Source organism: Dromiciops gliroides, chromosome 1 (assembly GCF_019393635.1).
Source record: "Dromiciops gliroides isolate mDroGli1 chromosome 1, mDroGli1.pri, whole genome shotgun sequence".
In the NCBI taxonomy this organism is placed as follows: domain Eukaryota; kingdom Metazoa; phylum Chordata; class Mammalia; order Microbiotheria; family Microbiotheriidae; genus Dromiciops; species Dromiciops gliroides.
In genome coordinates, this window is record NC_057861.1 from 630783021 (window position 1) to 630809345 (window position 26325).

At 40.8% G+C, this 26325-nt stretch overlaps 2 protein-coding genes across 2 annotated transcripts in view; one reads left to right on the top strand and one right to left on the bottom strand.

Moving 5' to 3' along the window:
* Positions 1 to 26325, bottom strand: part of IFT140 (intraflagellar transport 140) — a 188158-nt gene that overhangs the window by 19021 nt on the left and 142812 nt on the right. Inside the window, exon 19 of the mRNA XM_043969752.1 lies at positions 885 to 1062. Coding sequence (XP_043825687.1) covers positions 885 to 1062 — 178 coding nt within the window. The remainder of the gene's footprint in view (positions 1 to 884; positions 1063 to 26325) is intronic.
* Positions 8725 to 26325, top strand: part of TMEM204 (transmembrane protein 204) — a 57256-nt gene continuing 39655 nt past the window's right edge. Inside the window, exons 1-2 of the mRNA XM_043969820.1 lie at positions 8725 to 8975; positions 18320 to 18968. Coding sequence (XP_043825755.1) covers positions 18689 to 18968 — 280 coding nt within the window. The 5' untranslated portion in view covers positions 8725 to 8975; positions 18320 to 18688. The remainder of the gene's footprint in view (positions 8976 to 18319; positions 18969 to 26325) is intronic.

Consider the following 26325-nt stretch of genomic DNA (forward strand, 5'->3'; position numbering starts at 1 on the left):
TGTTTGTTTTTTTGTGGTTTTTTGCGGGGCAATGGGGGTTAAGTGACTTGCCCAGGGTCACACAGCTAGTAAGTGTCAAGTGTCTGAGGCCGGATTTGAACTCAGGAACTCCTGTGCCACCTAGCTGCCCCCAATTGGTTTATTTTATATTGATGAAAAAGCCTTTTAATTGGCCAAGGGCCCTAAGAACTGAGTGTGCAAAGAAAAGCCTCCAACAGAGAAGCTCTCCCTCTCCTCCTTGAGGGCCTTGAGGAGTGTCTAGAATACAACTGTCTTCTGTGTGTCTCCTTTCCTTTGGTACCAGTCAGATGGTATCTTCCCGCAAGCACCAAGGGCCTACAACCAGAGCAACCATGATGGTAGCAGCAGCAGTAGACCAGCTGAAGGGGAAACAGCCAGTCACAGAAAGAGAGGCCCCCAGAAAACAAAGAAACTCCTTGGCGTTTACCAGGCTGTACTCAGGGAAGATGTACAGTAGCCAACAAGCAGCCCTGTTGCAAAGGTTCCCACAAGGAACTTGTCTATTAGCCTCTCGGCTGCCTGAAATCATTTTGCATCTTTACTGTGCAGTGTTCCCTTTCTGTGTGGGAAGAAAACAGCCTGTTCCGTGCCTGATTTGTGTTTTTTTCTGAGCACCCTCTACTTCCCGCCCGTCCTACTGGGGAGGACCCCTGAGAGTAGAGGGGTGTAATGGGAGAACTTGGCCAGTGAGGGTCTGGTCTATCCATTATATAACAGTTGGATATTATTATTAATTAAACGACAAAGCGACAAGTCGTCATTCTCACTATCAGCCCTTGGCCCCTTATTGTGAAAGTCAGGACAGCCTGCCCTCCCCGCCCCCCCCACTGTACCCTCTGCCCCCCGTGTCCAAGCAGCCTTACCAGCATGCCCAGTTGAATCGCTAGTACAGCCACTCTAGCTTCCAGCTCTGCTTCTTGCTCTGCCTCTCGTAGGGCTTTGGCGCCCCGGGCATGGCCCATGTTCCCAAGGCACACCTTGGCTACATCGAGCCGCTGGGTTTTCACACACATGCGGGCCATGTTCTCCCAGACAGCTTCACTGCAAGAGAAAGGGAAAAGCAAATGTTACATTGAATGGGCTCAAGAAACACTAAAAGGGCTTTTTCCGGCAGTGAATATCTCCCCACGCCAACATGCCTCTCATGAAAGATGTCCTTCTCCCCTGTCCGGAGGATGAGAAATGGAAACACAAGAAGAAGTGCCTGGTGCAGAGTTCAAACTCGTATCTCATGGATGTAAAGTGCCTGGGCTGCTATAAAATCACCATTGTCTTCAGCCATGCACAAACAGTGGTTCTCTGTGTTGGATGCTCTATTGTCCTTTGTCAGCCGACAGGAGGAAAGACAAGACTTACAGAAGGATGCTCCAGAAGGAAGCAGCACTAAGGACTGAATCAAGATGAATAAGGAAGTGTAAAGAATAAAACAAATTTGGTACCAAAAGAAAAAAAAAGAAAAGAAAGAAAGAAAAGAAACACTAAAAGGTCTAGCTTCCCATCACAATCCCCAAGTAGAGCCTACCTCAACATCAATACTATTTGTTTTTTGTTTTTTTGTTTTTAGTGAGGCAATTGGGGTTAAGTGACTTGCCCAGGGTCACACAGCTAGTAAGTGTTAAGTGTCTGAGGCCGGATTTGAACTCAGGTATTCCTGACTCCAGGGCCGGTGCTCTATCCACTGCGCCACCTAGCTGCCCCAACATCAATATTATTAACTGGCATTTTTACTCCACTTTTGGTACTCCCTCACAAATAAAGCCTGAGACATTATCCAAATGGGGCAGCAGGGGATAGAGTGCTGGGCCTGGAGTCAGGAAAACCAGAGTTCAAATCCAGCTTCAGTCAGTTACTACCTATGTGACCCTGGGTGAGTCACTTTACCCTGTTTGCCTCAGTTTCCTCATCTATAAAATGAACAGAAGGAAATGGTAAACCACCACTCCAGTATCTTTGCCAAGAAACCCCAAAAGAGGTCACAAAGAATTGGAAATGGCTATAAACAACTAAACAACAACAGAAATTAGCTTCTGTCTTTTCTATACCACTCAAGATGGACATTCTAGAAAAAGTCAGAGCTATCTTTGGACAAGGCTGCCCATTATGTATCTTTGTGCCTTGACCTTCACAAGGCCAGCTGTACTCCAGTTCAAGACAGTCTGATAGCCTCCCTCTATCACACAAAAATAAAAAACAGTTGTGTCAAAGACCTCTCTGTTTCCTCAACTGAGCAACAGACTCATTTATCATCTGACACTTCAGGGTCTTCTAAGTGACTCATGGTGGAAAGGGAATTCAACTTCCATTTGGCTTACAGAATGTTACTCTCATATAAAGCCTTTGGTCTGTTAGATGGAAAACATCCAACAACTATTTGGAATTCAGAAAGTATCCTAACCTGCATTTTCCTTTCTAATACCTCTTTCTTGCAGCATTGTTTCAGAGACATAAAAGAGAAATATAGTACAGAATGGGGACCTAGGGGCATCTGGTGGCACAATGGATGGAACACTGGGCCCGAAGTCAGGACGACTTGAGTTTTAATATGGCCATAGACACTTACTGGTTGGATGACCCTGGGCAAGTCACTTAATCCTATTTGTCTCAGTTTCCTCAACTGTAAGATGGGGATAATAACAGCACCTAACTTGCAGGATTGTTGTGAGGATCAAATGAGATATTTGTGAAGTACTTAGCACAGTGCCTGGCACAGAGTAGGCATTAAAAATGCTTATTCCCTTCCCTTTCCCTGTTTCATGAATAAAAAGTACCATCTGGGACAGAACAACTGTTATTATGGGACTGCTGCTAATTGCCACTTTATTCCAAAGCACTGAACCTGGAGCCAGAGGAGGAAGGTTCAAATCCTGCCTCTGCTATTCTCTCTAGGTCATCTTGGCCATATCAGCACAGTCTAGTGGAAAGAGCACTGGATTTGGAGTCAGAAGAACTGAAGTTGAATCTTGGCTTTATTTTATTTTATTTTTTGGCGGGGGTTGGGGGGTGGGGGGGGGACAATGAGGGTTAAGTGACTTGCCCATAGTCACATAGCTAGTAAGTGTCAAGTGTCTGAGGCCAGATTTGAACTCAGGTCCTCCTGAATCCAGGGCTGGTGCTTTATCCACTGTGCCACCTAGCTGCCCTTTATTACTAGTGTTACTTTAGGCAAGAAGTATCACTTCGTTAGGTACCAGTTTCCTTATCTGTAAAATAAGGGGGTTGAACTAGACCAGAAGCATCAAACATACGGCCTTCCTTATGCAGCCCACAACACCCCCAAGTGCAGCCTGAACCAGATTAAAATGTAATTGGGGGGCAGCTAGGTGGCACAGTGGATAGAGCACCGGCCCTGGATTCAGGAGTACCTGAGTTCAAATCTGGCCTCAGACACTTAACACTTACTAGCTGTGTGACCCTGGGCAAGTCACTTAACCCCAATTGCCTCACTAAAATAAATAAACAAATAAAAATAAATAAATAATTTTTAAAAATGTAATTGGTAGGGGGTGCAGTGGATAAAGCACCAGCCCTGGAGTGAGGAGGACCTGAGTTCAAATCCGACCTCAGACACTTAACACTTACTAGCTGTGTGACCCTAGAAAAGTCACTTAACCCCAATTGCTTCACTAAAATAAAAAAAATGTAATTGGTAAATATTTGACAAAATAAATGAAAATATATCAAAATATAGATAATATTACATTAAAAAACTAAACCAATATGCAGCCTACAGGGATTCTTATGGCCAAATTAGTGACCCCCCCCCCATTTCCATTTGAGTTTGAACTCACTGGACTAGGTCAAAGCTTCTTAAACTATGGGTTGGGACCCCATATGGGGTCATGTTACTGAATGTAGGGGTCATGAAAAATTTGCCAACAGTAAAAGGTTATGGATACTTATTTTATATACCTATATACCTGGGGTCCCATAAAAATTTCTTGAGTGAAAAAGGAGTCATGAGTGGAAAAACTTTAGGAAACCCTGGACTAAATGAGTCAAATTCTAGAACTTCTAAATATTCCTATTTTTCCCTCCCCGCCTCCCCCGCCCAATAGGCAAGTAGTATAACTCCCTTGGGCATTCATTTCCTCATCTGTAAAATAAGGGGGTTGGACTAGATGATCTCATTTGAAAGCCAAAGATTCTAAATATTCTTATTTCTCTTCCTTTCTCTTCCTACCTTCTTTACTCTTTGTTCTTCCTCATTCCCTGTTCCTGATGATTGCCTTCACCTATAAGTCACACAGATGCAACGTGTTTCAGGATCTTAGCTTTGTGACCATATGGACTAGGTTTGATCTTTGGAGGTTTCTCAAAAACATAATAATGGCTCAGCCCCTTGGAACATCTGAATTAGATTCCTGTCTCTCTAAGGGCCCTGCTCTTCTTGTAGACACAAATTCACAAACACTTAATAGAAGACAGACTTGTGAATAGATATGAATAGTAAAGGAAAAAGGCAGAAGAAACAGGCTTCTTGGTTAGCTCTCCTCCCCAACTGAGTTTCACAACTAGTGCTTAGTTAAGAGTGAATACTTCAGGGGCAGCTAGATGGCACAGTGGATAGAGCACTGACAGTGGATTCAGGAGGACCTGAGTTCAAATCTGACCTCAAACATGTAACACTTACTAGTTGTGTGACCCTGGGCAAGTCACTTAACCCCAATTTCCTCACAAAAAATAAAATAAAATAAAATAAAGAAAGAGTGAATACTTCACTGAAGAGGCAGCATCTCCTAGGCATTCATTCATCAGCCTATTGTTCTTGAGGGTCTGCTGCAGGTAAGCCAGTTTAGCTTCTCTGTCCTCAGTATATCAGACTCAGTTGAGGGCAGGTATTTCTGGGTCTCCTAAGCAGCCTGAGCATTCTACAGGGTGTTTCCTTGACCCCTTCTCCAGATGTATTTGGCCCACCTCTGGCAGATTCCTATAGGGCTCCTTCGGCTGGCCCTCTCATTGGGCCCAGGCCTGGTGCTTTTCCATTTAGGCAGCCTCACCAACTTCAAACAGTCAGCTAGTGGCCAACTGGTAGCCAGCTCCACACACTTCTGTCTTCAGTGGGAAGCTCTCTCTCCCCAGAGGTTTTCCTCAAGAGCTAAGAGGGACAACCTATACTGACCAGGAAGCTCCTCTCACACACCTCTGCGTGTTCAGAAGCCCCTCGTCCACTACCACTTTGTTTTCCAAGGGGTGAGCAGGCCACAGCCACGTGGGCTTGGCCTATCTCATCTTGGGAAGAGAGTTCACAGACCAGCCCCAGGAGCTACATTCTACTCCTACCTCATTAAAATGTTTTTGCAGTCCCTTGCTAAATGAATGCATTAGAGGTGCGTAGGTGGTACACGGCACTGAACAACAGGGGCAGGAAATCTCATACATGCAGGTTACCTATTGAGGACACACACATTGAGCTTATATATCTTAAATTTGTATAAGCTTGGGGAAGCTAGGTGGCGCAGTGGATAGAACACCGGCCCTGGAGTCAGGAGGACCTGAGTTCAAATACTGCCTCAGATACTTGACACTTACTAGCTGTGTAACCCTGGATAAGTCACTTAACCCCAACTGCCTCACAAAAAAAAAAATTGTATAACCTCTATTATTGGATGCATCAGCAGATACTGCCTGGAACCCTTACATATCACATTGTACTTGAGTCTGGTGACTGGACAGATTATCCAGGCACTTCTGATGTTGCTTTTGTATATTAAGTTTCTCCAATCCTGGGAGTAGGTTCACTGTCCTGTGGTCCACAGATGGCCTAGGCTGGACAGAACTGTCTCTGGCCTCCCTGCAGGTGGCTTCCATTTTGGAAGGCTGCTGAAGTTGAAGTGCCAAGTAGAAGAAAGGATGGCCTCTAGATTCAATCCCTCAGATTTATACAGACACTGATTTATAGCATGGCCTCAGTGCTTTGTTTGTTTTCTTCATTTTAAAAAGGCTTAATTGTTTTTATTTTTTAATGAACAACTAAAAAAAATTTCTCTCCCATTACTCTTACCTGCATTGAGAAAAAGAAATATGAAAAACAAAGCCTTAAATACATAGCTGTATAGTCTGGTAAACAAATTCCCATATTTTCCATGCTCCAAAATGTCCCTTTGTGCATTTTCAATGCATCACATTTCTGTCAGGAGGTGAATGCTATGAGGTCCAAGTTTTGGGTCATAGTAGCTTCATGAGGCTCCTTTTCTCAGCCTCTGAATAGCATTCTTTTGGATCCCTTGGTTCCACTTCTACCCCCCAGCAGCCCAGTATGGAGATTCAGTCCTTGTAGTCCTGTGACTGGCTCATTTTTCTGTCCCCTTACTCAACATGCTGCCATCTTGCTATCTCCAATACAGGCACACCTGCTCAGTAGTTCCTCCTGCATGAGTGCCCTTGGGACTCCTCTGGACACAGGCGTGCTATTACTGAAATCAGTAATCATCTCTTTTCAACTTTCCTAAAATGCATCAGTCTTGCCTCACTGTGATTGTGAAGGTCACTGTGTAGCAAGCCCTATCCCTTCAAGCCTCACAGTTACTGATGCAAGGGGTGCTGAGTCCACAGGGGAAAGACCCATGAAATATGGTACCCATCCTGGACCTAATTTCCCAAAGCAGAGCCAGTGGACTTTAGCTTCCAGAAAATCAATGCTGAATTCTCTCAAGTGAACAGAGCATTTGTGCCTGTCCACAGCTGGAGGTCAGTCTTTCAAAGGGTAAATGAGAACAAACTGCTTATCTTTACCCACAAACCACTTGTGGGTAAACTTCCCAATTATGTATGCCTGGCTCCATTTTCCAAGAGAAGAGAAGAGGAATCCAATGGGTGGGAAATTCCTTCCCTATTGCATGTGCAGGAAGCCTACACTCCTACAGCCCCAACTCCTACACAAATTAAGAAGAGTGCTCATAGGTGCCCATGCTCCTTGGAGCCACTGGTCACACAGACAAAATAGCTCAAGAAAAATTTATCTGGAATACTTCAAGGTGTGGTTTCCGATCTGACTTCTTGAACATATGCAATTTTATCCTAAGTAAGTCTAACTAGACGTCATGTTGCTCCAGATGTCAAGCCTTCTCTGGAGATCTAGGTAAAAACTGAGACCCCTTTTTCCTTGTGTAGTCCTTTAGCAACAAGCTGTGGGTTTTAAAGAAATTGGTTCTCTGTAATTTTTTTGCAAACTGTTTCTTCTGTCACAACAGGACTAATATGAAATATATTTTATATTATTGCACATATATAACCTATGTCAAGTTGCTCACTAGGGAGGGAGGAGAGAAAAAGGGGAGGGAGAAAATCTGGAACTCAAAATTTTACAAAAAATGAATGTTAAAAATTGTCTTTAAAGGGGGCAGCTAGGTGGCGTAATGGATAGAGCACCGGGCCCTGGAGTCAGGAGTACCTGAGTTCAAATCCGGCCTCAGACACTTAACACTAACTAGCTGTGTGACCCTGGGCAAGTCACTTAACCCCAATTGCCTCACTAAAAAAAATTAAAAAAAAAAAACAATTTTAAAAAAAATTGTCTTTAAGGGGCAGCTAGGTGGCGCAGTGGATAGAGCACCAGCCCTGGAGTCAGGAGTACCTGAGTTCAAATCCGGACTCAGACACTTAACACTTACTAGCTGTGTGACCCTGGGCAAGTCACTTAACCCCAATTGCCTCACTTAAAAAAAAATTGTCTTTACATGTAATTGGAAAAAAATATTATTTTCAAAAACCTTTTATCTCTACTGTTTTTTTAATCTTCAAAACATCTCTCTCACCTGACCCCTTCTCTTAACTTTATAGTTATTACATAAGTTCCAACCCTTATCACCTTTCACTTAAGCTGTTGCAATGGCCTCCAAATTGGTTTTCCTGCCTTATTTCTCACTACTCCAGTTCAATCTTCAAACAGCCGCCAAAGTGATTTTCTTAAGTTCAGCTCTGATGATGTCATTCCCCTACTCAATAAACTCCAGTGGCTCCCTATGGCCTGTAGGAGAAAATAGAAACCCCGATGTGAGGCATTTAAAGCCCTTTACAGGCTGCTTCCCACCCATCTTTCTAGTCTCAGCATCTATTATTTTACTCTCGATAATGGCATTCTACCTTCCATCTCCATGTCTCAGCACTGGCTATCCCTCATGCCTGGAATATAATTGCTTCCAAGAATCCCCCTCTCTCTTCAAGTCAGCTCAAGGACCGTTTTCTACAAGAAGCCTTTCCTGAGCTCGCCCCAAAGCCAGTATCTCTCAGCCTTGGTGTCCTTGTCTGTAAAATAAGAAAACTGGGTCGGATGGCCTCCAAAGTCCCTTCTAGTGCCAGTCTATATTCCTGTGATACTTGTCTTTTCAGTTTGGCAGCAGGGAAATTTCTGGTGACTTTTTGTCAGAAACTTTGGTAGGGAATTCACTGATGTGCTTTGCATTTTTATGTTTGGATCTAGCCCTCGGGCCTTCAGAAAAAGAGTATACTTTTAAGAAATAAAATAATCCAAAAGTCCAACATTAACAAAGAAACAGATATCGTTTTAGCTATTTCCCTTCGATTCAAACCAGCCTCAGAGATCTTTCTACGAATAAAACCAAAGGGAATCTGCTTCGGACTCGTGGGGGCTATGATGCAGGATTAGTTCAGCAAAGAAAGAGACCTTGAGTTGATTTCTAAACTCAGAGGCCCCTCCCCTTGCATTCCATAACTGCTTCCTGCCCAGTGGCCCCTTCCTCCCAGATAAAACTGTCAGCCTTCACTGTGATACAGCACATCTTGGAGGCAGAAGAGGATCTGATCCTCTTCCCACCTGGTAGGACAGGCTGGAGTTTCCAGAGGCAGGAAGCCTGCCGAATAGGGGGAGGAACCGCCCTTTCTTGACCCAAAGAACTCCATCTCTGAGAGGAACAGGAAGGTGGAAGGGAAGCTGCCTCAGGGGAAACCCACGCTTTGGGCCATATTGTTCCTGAATGAGCCGGGAGATACTTTGAGTAAGTTCACTGAAAACTGATTTGCTCCATTAAATGCTCTTTTCTAGCACTTTTTCCTGATGGTCTTACTTATTTCCAGATTTGCAATAAGGAATTCTGAAAACTTGTTTACCAGAAATCTTGACTCCTGGGGACTCTGTGGGACACAGAGAAAGGATTATCATTGAAGGAATGTGGCAGGTTCTGTTTTCTAATCTTTGGGCTTCATGGATAAATGAGAGACCCAGTCCTGAATGGGAATGCCAGAGCCTCCCATTAGCACCACACACAGTGGATCTATTGTTTATTCAAATAGCTCTGGGAAATGGGAAAAGCCAAGAGATGATTTCAGTCAACTCTCTTGCATGCTGACAAAATATGTCTGTGGCTGGGATGGTAAATACTTTGCCCACTTTCCTAGCTCGAAGAATGTACGCATTCTCATTGTTTGTGTTTGTAATTTATAAGTTTCTTGAAACATGTGGTTTCAAGTTTCCCCAGTCACAGGTTACTGTGCAAAAGAGCAGGGAGACTGAAGCATTTTAGTTAGTAAAAATATGCCCTAAGTTTCTACTGCTGGGAAGAAATAAGATCCATTTCCAAATAAAAATAACTCATTTTTAATAATGTCCCTCCATCACAGCATTGCTTTTTCCCATAGAGCTTCTCTCTTAAGTTAAGTAAATTTATGCAGCATAAGTATGAGTTAATAAGGAAACTATGCCTGGTACGATCAAGACTATACTAGAGAAATATCAACATATATCACTTGGAAGTGAGTTTAACCCCTCTCAACTATTTATTCTGCTTTAATGGGGGGCATTCGGGTGTTCTCACAAATGCTGAGGAGGATCCTCATTTGACTTTGTGGGCTACTGAGCCAAGTTCAGGAACACTTAAGTGCTTAAAAAAATACTAATGAAACTTAAACCAATAATTATTATCTTTTCTATCTATCTAATTCAGATTGATTTCATTCCTTGCCTCTTAAGTGGAGAATTCAAAAGCTACCCAATTATGACTGGCTTATTTACAGAAAGATCCTTACCCCATTTCTGCTGAGTCCAGAGGCAGCTAGGTAAAATAAACATAGTGGACCTGAAGTCAGGAAGACCTGATTCCAAATCTAGCCTCAGATGCTTTGTGTGACCCTGGGTAAGTCATGTAACCTCCCTCAGCCTCGGTTTCCTCCTCTGTAAAATGGGAATAATAACAGCATCTACCTTCCACAGTTGGTGTGAGGATGAAATGAGATCACATTGGTCAAATGCTCTGTAAACCGTCAAGTACCATATGAGTGCCAGCTGTTACTATTACTAGGTACATACTATCGGGATTATTATCCCCATTTTTCAGGGGAGGAAACTGAAGCTCAGAGAGATTAAATGACTTAACTATGGTCACAGATCTATTAAGTATTAGAGGTGGGATATGAAGTCTTTCACATTTCAAGTAGAGAACTTTATCTACTGTGGCCAAATTTCCTCTTTAGAGAGAAGGAAGATGGTTCAGAATTTTCTTGAGGGTGTGGGGGAACCAGATTAATGATTTAATTGGTTCAGGGAACGCCTGTGTAGGAAACTACCTCTACTAGGGGGCAGCTAGGTGGCGCAGTGGAGAAAGCAGCAGCCCTGGAGTCAGCAGGACCTGAGTTCAAATATGACCTCAGACACTTGACACTTACTAGTTGTGTGACCCTGGGCAAGTCACTTAACCCTCATTGCCCTGAAAAAAAAAGAAAAAAGAAGCACTCAAGGAAACTACCTCTACCAATGAAGATCTTCCATTGTTTTGCAACTTGTAGTCTTAGAGAGTTACTGTGGCACTGAAAGGGTAAGTGACTTGTGCAGGGTCACACAGCCAGGACAGGTCAGAGGTAGAACCCGAACCCTGGTCCTTCTGATTCTAACACTAGCATTGAGTATACCATACCATGCCACTTTTCAGAAACTACGTGCATTAAAAAATACCCTAAAGACACAACAACACTCTTAAAGAACATGTTTTCTATTAAGAATTGCATGTGTCTTATTCTTTAGATTACCCAGGGCAAGGAATCCTATGCATTTCAATTTCCATCTTGATAAAATGGACAGAAAACCAAAGCTTGTTTTCCATCTCTATTATGGAGTTAGATATCTGCCAGAGAAATTCTACTGAAATATCAACCAAGAGTGGGATATTGAGTCTACTGATAAAATCTGGTAATTTAGAATAATTCTCTAAATCATGCCTTCATTGAAACTTTATGAAACTTCTTCCAGTTCTTTATGAAACTTATGTCCAGTTAACATAATTAGACAATTTCAACTGGAAAGATATTATTTGAGATGGCGCAGTGGATAGAACACCGGCCCTGGAGTCAGGAGTACCTGAGTTCAAATCCGGCCTCAGACACTTAACACTTACTGGCTGTGTGACCCTGGGCAAGTCACTTAACCCCAACTGCCTCACAAAAAAAAAACAAAAACAAAAACAAAAGATATTATTTGTAAGAGACTTTTCAATTCTTTTACTAATCAAAAATCTGGGTATCTTGTGACATATGTACCAAAAGAGGAGGCCCTTCTCTCTACTTACATTTGGGAAAGAAATTTTACAGTTTTTGCCTTTCCCCCTTTTCAAAATTTGCCAAATGCTGGAATCTAGTGAGTAGGTCAGCACTTTTTCTAACATTTTGCATTAATTTTCAACCCTCTGTATAAGACAGCTTGGGATTCTGATAAGACCTACCTGGGTATATTTCTCCACAATAATTTGATCAGTGACAAAACCATGTTTATTTGGGTTTTTTTGGTGTGTGTGTGTGTGTGTGTGTGTGTGTGTGTGTGTGTGTTTTGGTGGGGCAATGAGGGTTAAGTGACTTGCCCAGGGTCACACAGCTAGTAAGTGTCAAGTGTCTGAGGCTGGATTTGAATTCAGGTCCTCCTGAATCCAGGGCTGGTGCTTTATCCACTGCACCATCTAGCTGCCCCCCTGTTAATATGTTTTTAAGGTTTTCCCTTGGGCTCTTTTAATTTTCTTTTTTTTGGTGAGGGTGATGGGGGGGTTAATTAAGTTTGTTTTATATATGGTTAATACTGAAAACTACTCTAAAGAGTAGTTTGCCAATAACTTCAAAGTTAATAGAGCACTACTTTCCATTTATTTGTGGTTCTCTGAAATGAACCAATCTGGGAGCAGCCATAAGCTTCAAATTTACAGTGAAACTATTTGTATTTCCTAGGAAACATCACATTATCATGATTACTATTGTCAACAACAACAACAACAACAACAATAATAATAATTCAAACTTTATTTCCAAGAAGTGATTTGGGAGAACATTCTTATTTTTGTAGGGATTTCTCATTACCAAACCTTTAGAAATATTGCATGCACAAATGTATAGAATTCTAAAATTGAACAGGCTATCAATACATACCTCTTTTCTTCCCAAGAGGCACTTCTTACAGTATCACCACTGCTTTTCTCTCCAATTACTTATACCTTTCCCTATGCTGAGAAGGCTTTCTGGAGAAGCCCTGATATTTGGAAAACCTCAAAGAAATTCATGTATTAGGAAAAGACTCTCTAGAGTAAGGCTAAAATGGAATCACAGCCATCTTTTCCTTTGTGGTATGCTAAAGGAATAAGGAGTAAGTTAAGTATGTGTTGGGGCCTTATTATGATCACCTGTTTTCAAAATCTGCCAGTTGAAATTCAGATCTGCTACAAGCATCTAAGCAAGAAAAAGGAAAAGAGCTGAATCCTGGCTTGGTACATACGTCTTACAACATCATTCTTATGCTGGTATCTCCACAGAACAGTCTTGATCTTGCTTCTACCAAGAGAAACTACCAGAGAAATTGTAAGGGACTAGAAAACCCTAAGCTTTTTGTTTGTTGTAGCAGATTCCAGAACCCACTGCATTCTAAAAAGTTAGCAGCCCCTGCCTCCATCCAACTCTGGAGAATTTCCTGTTCTCTGCACTTTTACTTGGAAAAAGAACTCACAGCTGCACTTCATCAAATCTGAACAGGGAATGTAATAAAAAGCAGATGGGGCAGGAGAGGACTAAGGCCCTAAAATGGATGTGGATCTTTCGGAAAGGGATAGATCCTGTGTGGAATACATTAATAAGTCAGAGAGGCCCTCTCTCCCAAGGCAAAGAGTGTGACTGGAGGACTCACTTCTTAACTGTAAGATTGCACGTGAATTGTTGCCAAGCCTTTTCATTCTACTTTCCCTTAAAAGCTCTTCTCAGGACAATCAAAACTGTTCCAACTGTGCTATTAATATGAATATAAGTGCTATAGATGGAGTGCTACACAGTGGTCTCAGGTTAACTAAAAAGCAAGTTCTGTTTTTGTCTTTAGCTTCAACTGTTTGAAAATGAAAAGCAAATTGCCTCTTCCTGTAAGAAATGAATGTGTATTCTTAGAGCTGAGTTTTGTGCTAGTCCTTCATTTCATGAATTTCTATTAAAATTTCTATTAAAAATTCTAATTTATTTATACCCCTAAAGGGGATTAATCTGCAGACAAGAAAAGGTATCATAGGACTCAGCAGTTCTCATTAAACAAGTCTCTTCCTAGCAAAGTGATGCCCTTCCTTATATATCTCAAGTGCAATATGGTAACAACAGATGTCTGATGCCTCAAAACATTCTGGCAACACTTGAGACAGGAGCCATCGAGGAAGAGCATGAAGGTGGATCTCACATTCTCCACCTGGACGTAGGCTATGCATAATTGTTGAGATGCTCTTAGTAGTTTATTGTGGAGATGCTACCAGGTCTATTCGTGCTGAATGAACCTGATTTGATTACTTTCATTTCCCAAAGAGGAAGACTCAGTTCAAAGCAGTAATTGCTCCCTGTAACTCAGAACCTACCAACCAAATCTTATATTTTTCAATGGGTCCTTCTTCCTATTCTGGTAGGGTGCCTTCAGCTCAATGAAGGCTAACTTCTCTGGCTTTAGAATTTAAGGTGAATAGAGATGATGCTTTTTATTTATGACAAAGATTCTGTGGCCTGAAGCTTTTCTCATTTAATTTCAGGAGAATTTATACCATCCTATCATCACACATTCCCTCCTTCCCTCAAACCATCTCCCCCAAACCTTTCCTGTCCCCTGCCCGTCCCTATAAATAACTCACTCTAAGGGAGTAGACGTCTTAGAAGACAAAGTAAAGCAAGCTTACCATCTGCTAAAAAAGAACACTCCAGGAATACTCAGTGCCCCCAAGGAAAATAGGGAGAGCAAATGTTTGCTTCCTAACTATGGAAAAATCTCATCTGTTTCAGGGTTGGAATAATTACTTAGTCTAAACAGATGAACCTTGGGCTGGGTCCTACGGGCACAGACATCAGCAGCCCCACCCCTTCTCCATCACCACCATTCTTGAGAAACTGTAAGGAATGGAAAATTATGGAATGGTACAACTGCAGGTGCTGCTACTTCCCAGGGAAATTCAGAATATTTACTTTTAGTTTTCAAACTTGTGTGTGTTTGCTTCCCATGGAAATTAGTCATACACAAAGAGTCATTATCTGCCTCAGCAATGATAGGAAAATCCTATTCTAAATTAACGTCTCTGAACTAACAGTGCTTGAAGACTTCTTGACATAATATCCCCAAAGCAGGGGATAAGAGAGGTGGACACTTCAGGCTAATAACTCTGGAACTTGATATGCTTGCTTATCTGCTGAGTTGACTGATAAAAGCATAGAAACAGATATTGGTTTTATACAAAATACTGCTTAGTATAGATTTGGTCAAACTGAAAAAAGTAGTGTTATAAATACTTGATAATGTTGCTGTACTATTTTTACATGTGGCTCATAACTAAAATTGGCAAATGAGGGAGCTACTACAGACACAGTGCATCTGGAAGTCATCTAGGCATTTCACAAAGTTTCTCAAGAAAAGAGAGAGAGAGCTATAGAATAGATGGTACAGTTGGGTTGATTTCGAACGGATTCAAAGAACTATTGATTAATGGAGGGATGTCACCTAGGGAGTATGCCTCTAGTAGAGTGCCCCAGTGACATGCTCTGCCTTCTGTGTTTGATACTTTTATCAATCACTTAGATGAAGGCATAGATGGCACATCAAATTTGTAGATGATGATGCTTGAAGGGATAGCTAACATACTGGGTGACGGAATCAAGATCCAAAAAGATCTCAACAGTTTATAACATTAGGCTGAATTTTTAAAAAATTAAATCAAATGTAGACAAATGTGAAGTCCTACACTTACTTGGGTTAAATCAATCAATAAATAAGCATTAACTAGGTCCTTATTATATGTCCAATGACTGTGCTGAGGATTGAGAATACATGCACAAAAGCAAAACAGATTCTGCCCTCAAAGAGCATATATTCAAATGGGAGACAAAATATGTAAATATATAAGTATATCAAAGTGTGTGTGTGTGTGTGTGTGTGTGTGTGTGTGTGTGTGAGAGAGAGTGATGAAAACAAAGTAGTTTTAGGAGAGTATCCTTGGCATCTGGGGTTGGGGAGGGAGTACATGTAAAAGGTAGCATGTGAGTTGATTCTTGAAGGAAAGAAATGATTCTAAAGAGACAAAGGTGAAGAGACAAGTACATTTCAGGCCTGGGAGTCAGCCAGTACAAAGCACAGAGAGGAGACATGGAATGAGCTGAGTGAGGAACAAGCAGTTTGGGCAGACCATGTATAAGAGTAATGTAGAAGGAAGCTGGAAAAGTAGGTCAGGGCCAGGTTATGAAGGCTTTTTAAAGGCTAAGCAGGAGTTTCTATTTTATCCTAAAGTTAGTAAGGAGCCATTGGCATTTACTGAGTAAGAAGATGATATGATCATTCCTATGCTTTAGGAAAACCAGTCAGGAGGCTGCAGAGAGAATGGATTGGAGAGGGGAGAGGATAAGGAGACTATAAGGCTACTACAGTAGTCCAGAAGAGAGGTAATGAGGATATAAACTATCATGGTGGCTAGGGTATGAATGGAGAGGAAGGATTGGGCCCAGGCCTCAGCAGAGAAATTAGGGCTGGAGATTTTACACACACACACACACACACACACACACACACACACACATGTATGTATATATGTATATATGTATGTAGCATACATACAGAAGGACAGGCATGTGGGAAAAGGATTAGGTTTGTTTTATGTGCCCGTGAGGTCAGAACCAGGAGCACTAGAGAGGAGCTATAGAAAGGTAGGTTTCAGTCCAATAATAGGAAAAGAATTCCCAATAATTAGAACTGTTCAAGGGGGAAATGGGCTGCATCAGGACACAGTGAGTTTCCTTGCACCAGAGATCTTCAAGCAGATGCTAGAAAACCACTTGTTAGAGGTGTTATGACAGAAATTCTTATTCAGGCATTGGTTGGACTACACGAGGCCTGAGGTTCCTTATAATTGATTTTGATACGCTATAACCCTAAAATATGATTTTAAACATTTCATTTCAATTAAACAAATAATTATTTGCTTGATTTGATCTGAAATGAGACTCAGTCTGTGAAAATATATTGAACATTTTGTGAATAGGAGGAGTGATACCATTTAGTTCTTATGTGAGTCTGAAAGACAGACTCTGCCCTATTATCGTTTCTGTCATCGATGCAAAGCGATAGAGGACTAGTTATCTGTCAGGCTCAAGCACCTCTGCTAACGATATTTCTCATGACAAGGGTCACAGTGTTATCAGAATTGGTGCTTGGAGAGGAGACTTAGTCTAATGGAAAGAGAACTGGAACTGGGAAGAGAAGTTGTGAGATACAGGTTTTGTCCTAGTATTGAAACAAATAAGCAATGTAACCTTGGGCAAATCAGTTGACTTCTCTGTGACTTAGCTTTTTTAGCTGCCAAACAAGATTGTTAGAAGGACCAAATAGACAATGTAAAGCACAGGTGTCAAACTCGAAAAGAAACTTATCCATTCAGGCTGCATATTCACTTAAAAAACCACAAATTCACATTTTCTAAATTATATTGTATTTTTATCTATTTTGTTAAACATTTCCAAATTACATTTAAGTCTAGTTTAGCAGCACTGGGAGTTTCGGTGGACACATCATAGGTAAAACACTTCGAAAAGTAGAAAGTGCTATATAAAATAAGCAATTGCTATTTTTATTACTGTTATATGTGATTTGAAGGATTATTTTTGTTATCATCATTATTATTATGCTTATACTGTTGTCAGTGCTATACTTAAGGCCTATACAACTATTGTTCCAAGAACCATTAGTAAGATCCTTTTGTTTCTATCCATTCACAGATTCATTCATTTACTGCTTTTCATTCGGCATCATCCTGCACATTATTTAACATGTGGCCATGTGGCTAAGTGGTCCACAGAGTAAGATAACCAGGAATGAGGATGTTTCAGTCTTGTAAAGCTGATGGAACAGCCTCCAAAAGTATCTTACTCACAGCATAATGTTTTGTACACCTGCCTCCAGGAAGTATAGGACAGGGGATGAAAAGGACATACATAGTCATTTCCCCTTGGCAAGGATATAGTTTTGGCAAGGGTGACAATACTTATGTGCCCCAGTAAGCAGCAATGTGCAGTAGCAGCAACAGTCTGTGTGCTGGAGGAATGAAGAATAAAGCTGGAACAGATGGCAAATAGGGTATCGGGCCTGCAGCAATTCTCCAGCTTTCTTAAGATGCCAGTTGCTATGCTCAAATCTCAGGGTATCTCACTGCTGAATGAAGAAGTGTTAACACATGCCTTTGGTACCAATCCAGTAACTGGGGGCTGGATTGATAGGTTTCAAGAGAGAATGAATCAGGCTGTTTTGTTCCACAACATCCCTGGCCTTTCCTTTTTGGAAAGGAAGGTGTGGAGAGGGAGCAGTGAAAGGAGGTGGGTTTGGGAGTAAGACTTTAGAAGTCTCCCCAGTCTTTTCCTTTCAGGAAACACATCCTGTTAGTGTCTGGCTGCTGTGGCAGTGCCTCTGTTTGTTGCGATTGGCTACGCCCTCTAGCTCACCAAAAACAGCCTCAAAAACATCCATTTCCTTTTTGCTGAAAGACAGGGGGAAAAGACCATACGCACACTTCCCCGCAGCCGAATCCCTACTCTTCAGTATCTGCTCCTGGCTGCTGGGACACTGGGCAAGAAGCCCGGGCAGGGAGCACTTTAGCCACTCAAAGCCCAGGTCCTTTCTTCATTACACTCCTGCTCTGGGGTGTGTGCTTTAACTACCACCAGTTTCACTTACTGGGTTAAAGTAGATCAGGGTCCTGTAATATTGGAAAAGGGGTTTCTAAACTGCTCCTTTGCCTCTGAAGAGATTCTGTTTCCTTGATTTGCTGCACTGTGGAAGACCGAGACATTGGGCTAACACATATTTGATACTCTTTTCCTCCAGGAAGACCACAAGCTCAAGATTCTGGATCCATTGTGGGGGCACATTGGTCTTCAAGGGATGGGCCTTTCTGCTGCCTGGTTCAGCACAGGACTGGCATTCCTCAAAGTGCAGGCGGGCGGATAAGGCCGTGTCACCAGGACGGTGCTTCACCTTGGACTTCTATGGAATATTCTCATCTACCTCAGAATGTGCTAATTTGCCTGGTTGGAGTTGACTGGGAAGCTGACTTTGATAATGAACGGTGATGTTCTCTAGCCACCCCTAATACTATCTGGTGGCTCTTTCATTTCCAGTTCTCTTTCAATGTGCCACAGCTGGCCGAGCCCTTGGATCTTCTGCAAATAGACTGACAGTAACTGACAGTCAGATATGACTGTCCAGAAACTGGTGGCCACAGCTGTGTTAGTGGCCCTAGTCTCACTAATTCTCAATAATGCAGCAGCCTTTACTCCCAACTGGGTGTACCAGACCCTGGAGGATGGGCGAAAGCGAAGCGTGGGCCTGTGGAAGATATGCTGGCTGGCAGATAAGGGAAAAGGAGGGGCAGGCAGTGGAAGCCGAAATGCTCAAGGGGAAGAGAGAGAGTGTGAAGCTTTGAGCTGGGGCTCAGATTCAGCAGGATTCCAGGAGTCACGAAGTACTGTCAAACGTAAGTCTTCTGTTCACTTTTCCAGTTTTCCCCCCAGTAATGGAATACAACCGTTTCTGGGTAGGTGGCCCAAGTGAACCGCTCAGCTGGTGATGCTGCCTCTGGCCATCAGGTAGTGCAACTGAGTAAAAGTATCCACCATGGAATAGGCCTGATGATCATCTATATACAGCAAGGGGAAGTACTTCACTCATTTGGAGGAAACTCACCCATATATTAAAACCATTAGCAGAGATATCTACCCTTCCGGCCCAATCCACCCTATTCTTCAAGATATTTTATGCAAGTGATAATGTTTAAGAAGAAAAAAGGAACAAAAGACATAAAAAGTTTAGGGTTTGTTTTGTTTTTTCCTTTTACTGGTCTGTAGTATTGGCTTGGTGTTAAAGACATAAATGTGTCCTAATGACAAAGCCAGAAGAACCCCACTTTTTTTCGTTAAAAATGCCAGAAGTTGAACAAGAAAAGTTTCAATATTTTCATATACAAGTAAAAACAAAAATAACATATTTTTTAAAAAATCCATTAATAATTGGTTTTCTTAGATTTGCAGGGTTTCTACAGAACATGTGAGACATAAAAGAGAGAGGTAGAAAAGCTAGTTAGCAAGAACTGAATTTTGGAATCAAGTGGCAGAATAGGACCAGGATAATATGAATAACTGATAGAGAGGCAACAAAGATTTTAAAAAATCAATATTGCTTTGAAGTTAGGAGAACAGGACTCAGCTTTATTCCTAAATAATAGACAGTTTGCTATGGGCTGTTAGGCAAATTACTTTTCTGTATTTTTTTTTCCATTCTGATAAATTAAGAACATTAATTAGGATTTTAAAATAAATATTTTGAACATCCCAGGAGGTGCTAGATAAGTTAAAAAAGTCTATTAGTTATCTTACTCACAATTTAAATTTTATTAAAAAGTCTCTGTCCCAAACTTAGCATTTTGTCACTCTTAGAATTTACAACTGCAGTGAGTATGATTATTTTGGAACGAAGTTTGACTAAATACCCTTATCACGGGGATCATTTTAAAAAATAAAAAAATTTTGAAAATGTCGAGTGAAATTTTAAAGTTTCAGATTTTCTCCTATTTGATATGTGTGTGTGTGTGTGTGTGTGTGTGTGTGTGTGTGTGTGTGTACTTTAAAAAGGAAATGTGAAGCTCATGTAGTAACTTTTATAACATGTTTTTGGACCTTTTTTTCAAAAAAGTCCTTAAATAATACAACAAATTTTACAGGGAAATAAATTACATAAGTGGCTATTATATTTTAAAGTTGCCATCTTCTAACTGCTCTTCCAGACATTAGCTATCTTTTAGTTTCAGGGCTTTCTATCAGTTACATTTTTTTTTAATTGCATGGGGCACTGTAAAACCTAAGACCTCTATTCAGTTTTCCATTTTTTTGTTTTGTTTGTTTGTTTGTTTGTTTGTTTGTTTGTTTTAGTGAGGCAGTTGGGGTTAAGTGACTTGCCCAGGGTCACACAGCTAGTAAGTGTTAAGTGTCTGAGGCCGGATTTGAACTCAGGTACTCCTGACTCCAGGGCCGGTGCTCTATCCACTGTGCCACCTAACTGCCCCCAGTTTTCCATTTTTTAAAAAATTTAGTTTAATCTGGGTTGCACTGAAATCCTATGGGAGTTGCAGATAGAAAATTCTTTTGAAAACAATATAGAGAGGAAATTATTTCTACAAATCAAATACACCCACAGTATGTAGGTAGGATGGTTCCATATGTTCTCTAGTATTATTTAATTTTTATATGTCTCTTTTCCCCAGCTAGAATACAAACCCCTTATTAGCAGTGATGATATATGATGTTATGTACATAAGTGCTCAATCATTTTTTGTTAAATGAATTACTAAATAAGGTTTTCAAGGAAAATTTCAATCTGATTAACTTCAGATGAATGAAAATTTCAAATACAAACAGGCTGAATTTTTAAAATGCGTGTATTTAGCAAAGAATTCTTTCTTCTAGAAAGTTCATGTTAGGCAGGGGGCTTTCATGCAACTTGAGATTATTGTTATTGTTTGAACTAATTATCACAATAATACAAAATTATTCAAGAACATCACAGATTCTAATTCGTTTTGAGTTTTGACAGAAAGTCATGTTTCTAGGAATTTAGCAGTCTAGCAACAGTGATTGATATGAATCTTTTTTTTTTAAATCAGATACAAAAATAACCATATGCTACTTCCTAAAATGTACAGTAAGCTCGCATACATAGAGAGTAATATTACATTCATGATAATTCTGACATGATTAATCTTGATCTTATCACTAACTGCCCAGTACAGGCTAGTATGACAGAATGCTTATTAAGTGCATGGTTTTGCAAGCACATAGAAAGTGAATTGGTGATCACTTAGTAGCAGCACAGGCTCATTAAAAGCCTGCCAGATCACCGGATCATAAAACTAGAGATGGAAGACGTGTGAAAGGTCATCTAGTGCAATCCCCCTCATGTTACAGATAAGGAAAATGAGGCCTGGAGAGATGAACTCACTTGTCCAAGCCAGGATCTAAATTCTAGTTTTATGCCTAAAAGTTCAGCACTCTTCCTACTGCACCCCACTGAAGAATTTCACCTCTTTTTTTCTTTCAGAATAACTAGACTGTTAGATCAAAGGAATGCTGTAAATAGAAAATCTCTCACTTTCAGCAAGGCATTTGATGATGTTTCTCATATCCTTGTAGATAAGAATAGTATAGTTAGGTGGATTCAGAACTAGCTGAATGGCTAGATCCTAAGAAAGGTGAACTCATCACCTTGGAGAGATGACTCTAATGCGGTTTTGTATTTGACCTTCTTCTTGGATTACAGCATTGAATATAAAGATTAGCAAATTTGCAAATGATACTAGGTGAGGACAGCTAATATGTTGTATGACAAAATTATGGATCCAAAAAAATCTTAATAGGGTGGAATGATGAGCTGAACTATAAAGGATGACATTTTATAGTGTAAAAATAAAGGATGGGGGAAAAGTAGTTCACAGAGATTTTATTTGACTAGAAATTCAATATGGGTCAATAAATATGAGCCAATAATGTTCAACAATTATTGCCCCCCCCATGTAACATCACCACAGAAATTAAAAAAAAACACCATTGTTACATTAGGCTTAATTAACATAAGTGTTTTTCTTTTTCTTTTCTTTTCTTTTTTTTTTTTGGTGAGGCAATTGGGGTTAAGTGACTTGCCCAGGGTCACACTGCTAGTAAGTGTCAAGTGTCTGAGGCTGGATTTGAACTCAGGTACTCCTGCCTCCTGGGCCAGTGCTCTATCCACTGCGCTACCTAGCTGCCCCAGGCTTAATTAACTTAAGCATCATGTTTGGAACCAGGGAAGTAATAGTTCTACTCTTCTTTGCCTATATCTAGGGTTGTGCTCCCTTCTGGGTACCACATTTTAAGAGGGACATTTAGAAGCTGGAAGGTCATAGGATCACAAGAACGTTAGAGGACATTTAGCTTTGTTCCTTCACTTTATAGATGAGAACACTGAGGCCTAGTTAAGTGATTTATTCAAGGTCACACAGGCAGTATATGTTGTATGAGGCTGTTCAAAGATATTCAAATGGGGCAGCTAGGTGGCGCATTGGATAGAGCACTGGCCCTGGATTCAGGAGTACCTGAGTTCAAATCCGGCCTCAGATATTTAACACTTACTGGCTGTGTGACCCTGGGCAAGTCACTTAACCCCAATTGCCTCACAAAAAACAAACAAACAAACAAACAAAAAAACCCCCAAAGATATTCAAAGGAAAGTAACCAAGATGGTTAGGGGGAAACAAAACTATATCACAATCATTATAATAAATATGAAAGACTTCTCTCTCTCTTGTTCTCCAGTCCTACGTCATCAATGCCTGCTGAATATCTCTACTTGGATGTTCAATTGGCATCTCAAATCAACAACTCATTATTTTCCCCCTAAAACCCACCGCTCTTTCAAACTTCCCTTTTTCTGCTGAAGGCACTGCCATCCTCCCAGTCACATGGTTCATAACTGGTCATTTTCAAATATTCCCTCTCCCTTATCCCAACTAATCAGTTGCCAAGTCTTATCAGTTCTTATCAGTTCTACCTCTATGACATTTCTTGCATCTGCCCCTTCTCTTCACTCAGACAGAAGCCGCCCCAGTTCAAGTCCTTGCTACCCCTCACCTGGATGATTAGAATGCCCTTCCAAAAGTCTCCCTGCCTCAATCTCCACACTCCACACAGCTGCCAGATTGATGTTCTCCAAGCACAGATCTGACCATATCACTCCTAAGCTCAAAAAGCTTCAGTTGCTTCCTATTGCTTTGAGAATGGAATATAAAGTCCTATGTTTGGCATTTAAGGCCCTTCATAATCTAGCTCCAATCCATGTGTCCAGACTTATTTCCTATTATCCCCCTACCTATGTTCTTGCCAAGCTGGCGTCACTGGTAAGGCCCATACAGGATAACCCTTTTTTTTTTTTTTGAATCCATGCCTTTGTAAAGTCTGTCTCCCATGTGTGCTGTGCTCTACCTCTTTATCTCCATCTCTTGGAATCTTTAGCTCCTTACAAGTAGTCTCAGCTCATGCCACCTCCTCCACAAGGTCATTCCTTGAATCCTTTCATTGTTAGCATTTCTGATGTACCCTCTCCCCACTCCCCTCCCCCACCCCCACCCTGCGGAAAGCCTTCATACTGATTTTTCATAAATTCATACTTATCTGTGTACCTGTTATTTCTCCCAGTAGAATGTAAGCTTATTGCCTGGTAAGGAAGATGTACCTAAATGCTTGTTGAAGTGAGTTGCATAGAACAGAAGAAGATTTACTCTAAATGGTTTCAAACTGATCCTAACTGGGACCAATGTCACAGAGATGCAGTCATATCAATAGGAAGAGAATTCAAAAACAAGTTGAGCCGTTTGAAACTAGAAGAATTTGCCTTGTGAGATAGTGAGTTCCTATCGCTGTACTTTTTCTAATAGAAGCTAGCTGACCTCTAAAATCCCTTTTAATTTTATTATACTGCTTCAACACTGCCCCACTTTGACCTTTTCCAGATAGAGGGCAAGAACACAAGAGGCAGAGTTCTGCTGGGGACAGAGATGGAAATTACCAGAATGTAAAAAAGTTATCTATTTCTAGCTGTATTTAATCCTAGCTACTAAATAGCCAATTTTATAGCTAGAAATACGGTATGCAAGAATTTCAGCATATATAGCCCACATTAACAGAGATGGGAGAGAAGAAGAAAAGAGACAGAATGATTGTCAAAATACTGGATTTAATTCAGGAATCAAACCTAAAGAAAGGAAGCCATGTGGCACAGTAGAAAGAATGTCAGATCAAAAGCCAAAAGTTCAAAAATTCTGACTGTGCAATTTACTGTGTAACTTTGGGCATGTGGTTTAACCTTTCTGGGTCCTCAGTTTCCTCACCTATAAGATGATGAGCAGCACAGATGATGTCTACAGACCCAGCTCTAAGTCTATGACCCTATCTATAGGTTATGGAATAGGAAAAGCAAGAGCGAAGCACAGCAAAGACTATATGAACTGGTCAAATTTTAGTTAGATCCCCAAATTGGCTCACTTGGTGGAATCACTTGGTTCACTAGTTTGTTTTTTAAACAGTTGCTGAAAACAACTGAAGGACAACATAGGTGGTATTAATTTGTGGGAAGAAGACAAAGAAAGATGGTACAGATTCATGAAGTAGTAAGATATTGGCTGATTTGGGCAGTCAACCAAAATGAATTAAGAACTTTATAAACCCAGAAGATCTGGGTTTTGAGTCTTATCAGAGACCACAGGAAGTCACTTAACCTAAGTTAAACCTCAGTTTCTGCATCTGTAAAATGCAGGTAATACTAGCAAATCCTTAGCTGTAAGGGAATTATTCTGTAAACTACAAAGTACTATATGAGATGAATGTGACAAAACGGAGTGACAAAGTTGATAAATTAAAAGCTAATTACTTTATTAAAGGATTCACCAAATAATTCTTTTAATTTGAGATCTCCCCTGTTGCATATAAAGTATTATGCATACAGAATGCGTGTAACTGTAATGGCCAAGTTCTGCCTCAGAGAGGAGTTGAGAAAATGCACCTCCCTCCCTTCACTCCAGAAGTAGGGCTTCTGGACGTGGAGTACTGATATAGTTTCAGACACAATTGTTGTGTTAGCTAGTCTTGCTGAGTTACTTTTTTGGGTCTTTCTTTTTTCAATCTTTGTTACAAGGGATGGCATGGGTAGAGGAAGGAGGGGGGAAAATATATTTGAAAAGGAATGTAATATAAAAATTAAAGGCATCAATAAAAATAAGGTTAAAATGATTTACATTTGACTTTTCTAGAACATATCTATTTTTGCTGATTTTATTGTTTTTTCTTAGTGCATTAAGATTGACAGTTTTCACCTTCTTTTTTTTTTTTTGGTGGGGTTAAGTGACTTGCCTAGGGTCACACAGCTAATGTTAAGTATCTGAGGCCGGATTTGAATTCAGGTCCTCCTGACTCCAGGGCCAGTGCTCTATCCACTGCACCACCTAGCTGCCCCGAACATACCTATTTTTAAAAGCCTTTGTCTATAAGATAAACCAGTTACTTACTGTCACGTTGCAAATAATACACAAACTACTTGCTTGTCCCTGAATTCTCATTAGTATGGTATTAAGATCCTCATAAGATGGGGCAGCTGGGTAGTGCAGTGGATAGAGCGCCAACCCTGGATTCAGGAGGACCTGAGTTCAAATCCAGCCTCAGACACTTGACACTAGCTATGTGACCCTGGGCAAGTCACTTAACCCCAATTGCCTCATAAAAAAAAGAAAAGTGACCAAAAAAAAGATTCTCATAAGATTATAAAGATATTATTTTACCAGTACATTTCCAATTTAATAAATATCACTTATATCGGGGCAGCTAGTTGGTGCAGTAGATAAAGCAGAAACCCTGGATTCAGAAGGACCTGAGTTCAAATTTGGCCTCAGACACTTGACACTAGCTGTGTGACCCTGGGCAAGTCACTTAACCCTCATTGCCCTGCAAAAACCAAAACCAAAAACCAAAACAAAACAAATATCACCTATATCACCTGTGGCACAAGTTCAGCTAGAGAACTACAACTGTAATTCTCTTTCCTATAATTCAAAAGGCAGAAAAATTCAGTATACGGAATACTCCCCCCACTAAAGCCCAACTTGTGTTGATTTCCAACTCTCCCCAAGTTTGTTCTTTATTTTAAATTGTTTTAGAGAGGCTTGGCCTTCCTTAAGAGGTCCTATTATATCCATGAAACTTGATTTTTGGTGGCAGCTAGGTGACGCAGTGGATAAAGCACCAGCCCTGTATTCAGGA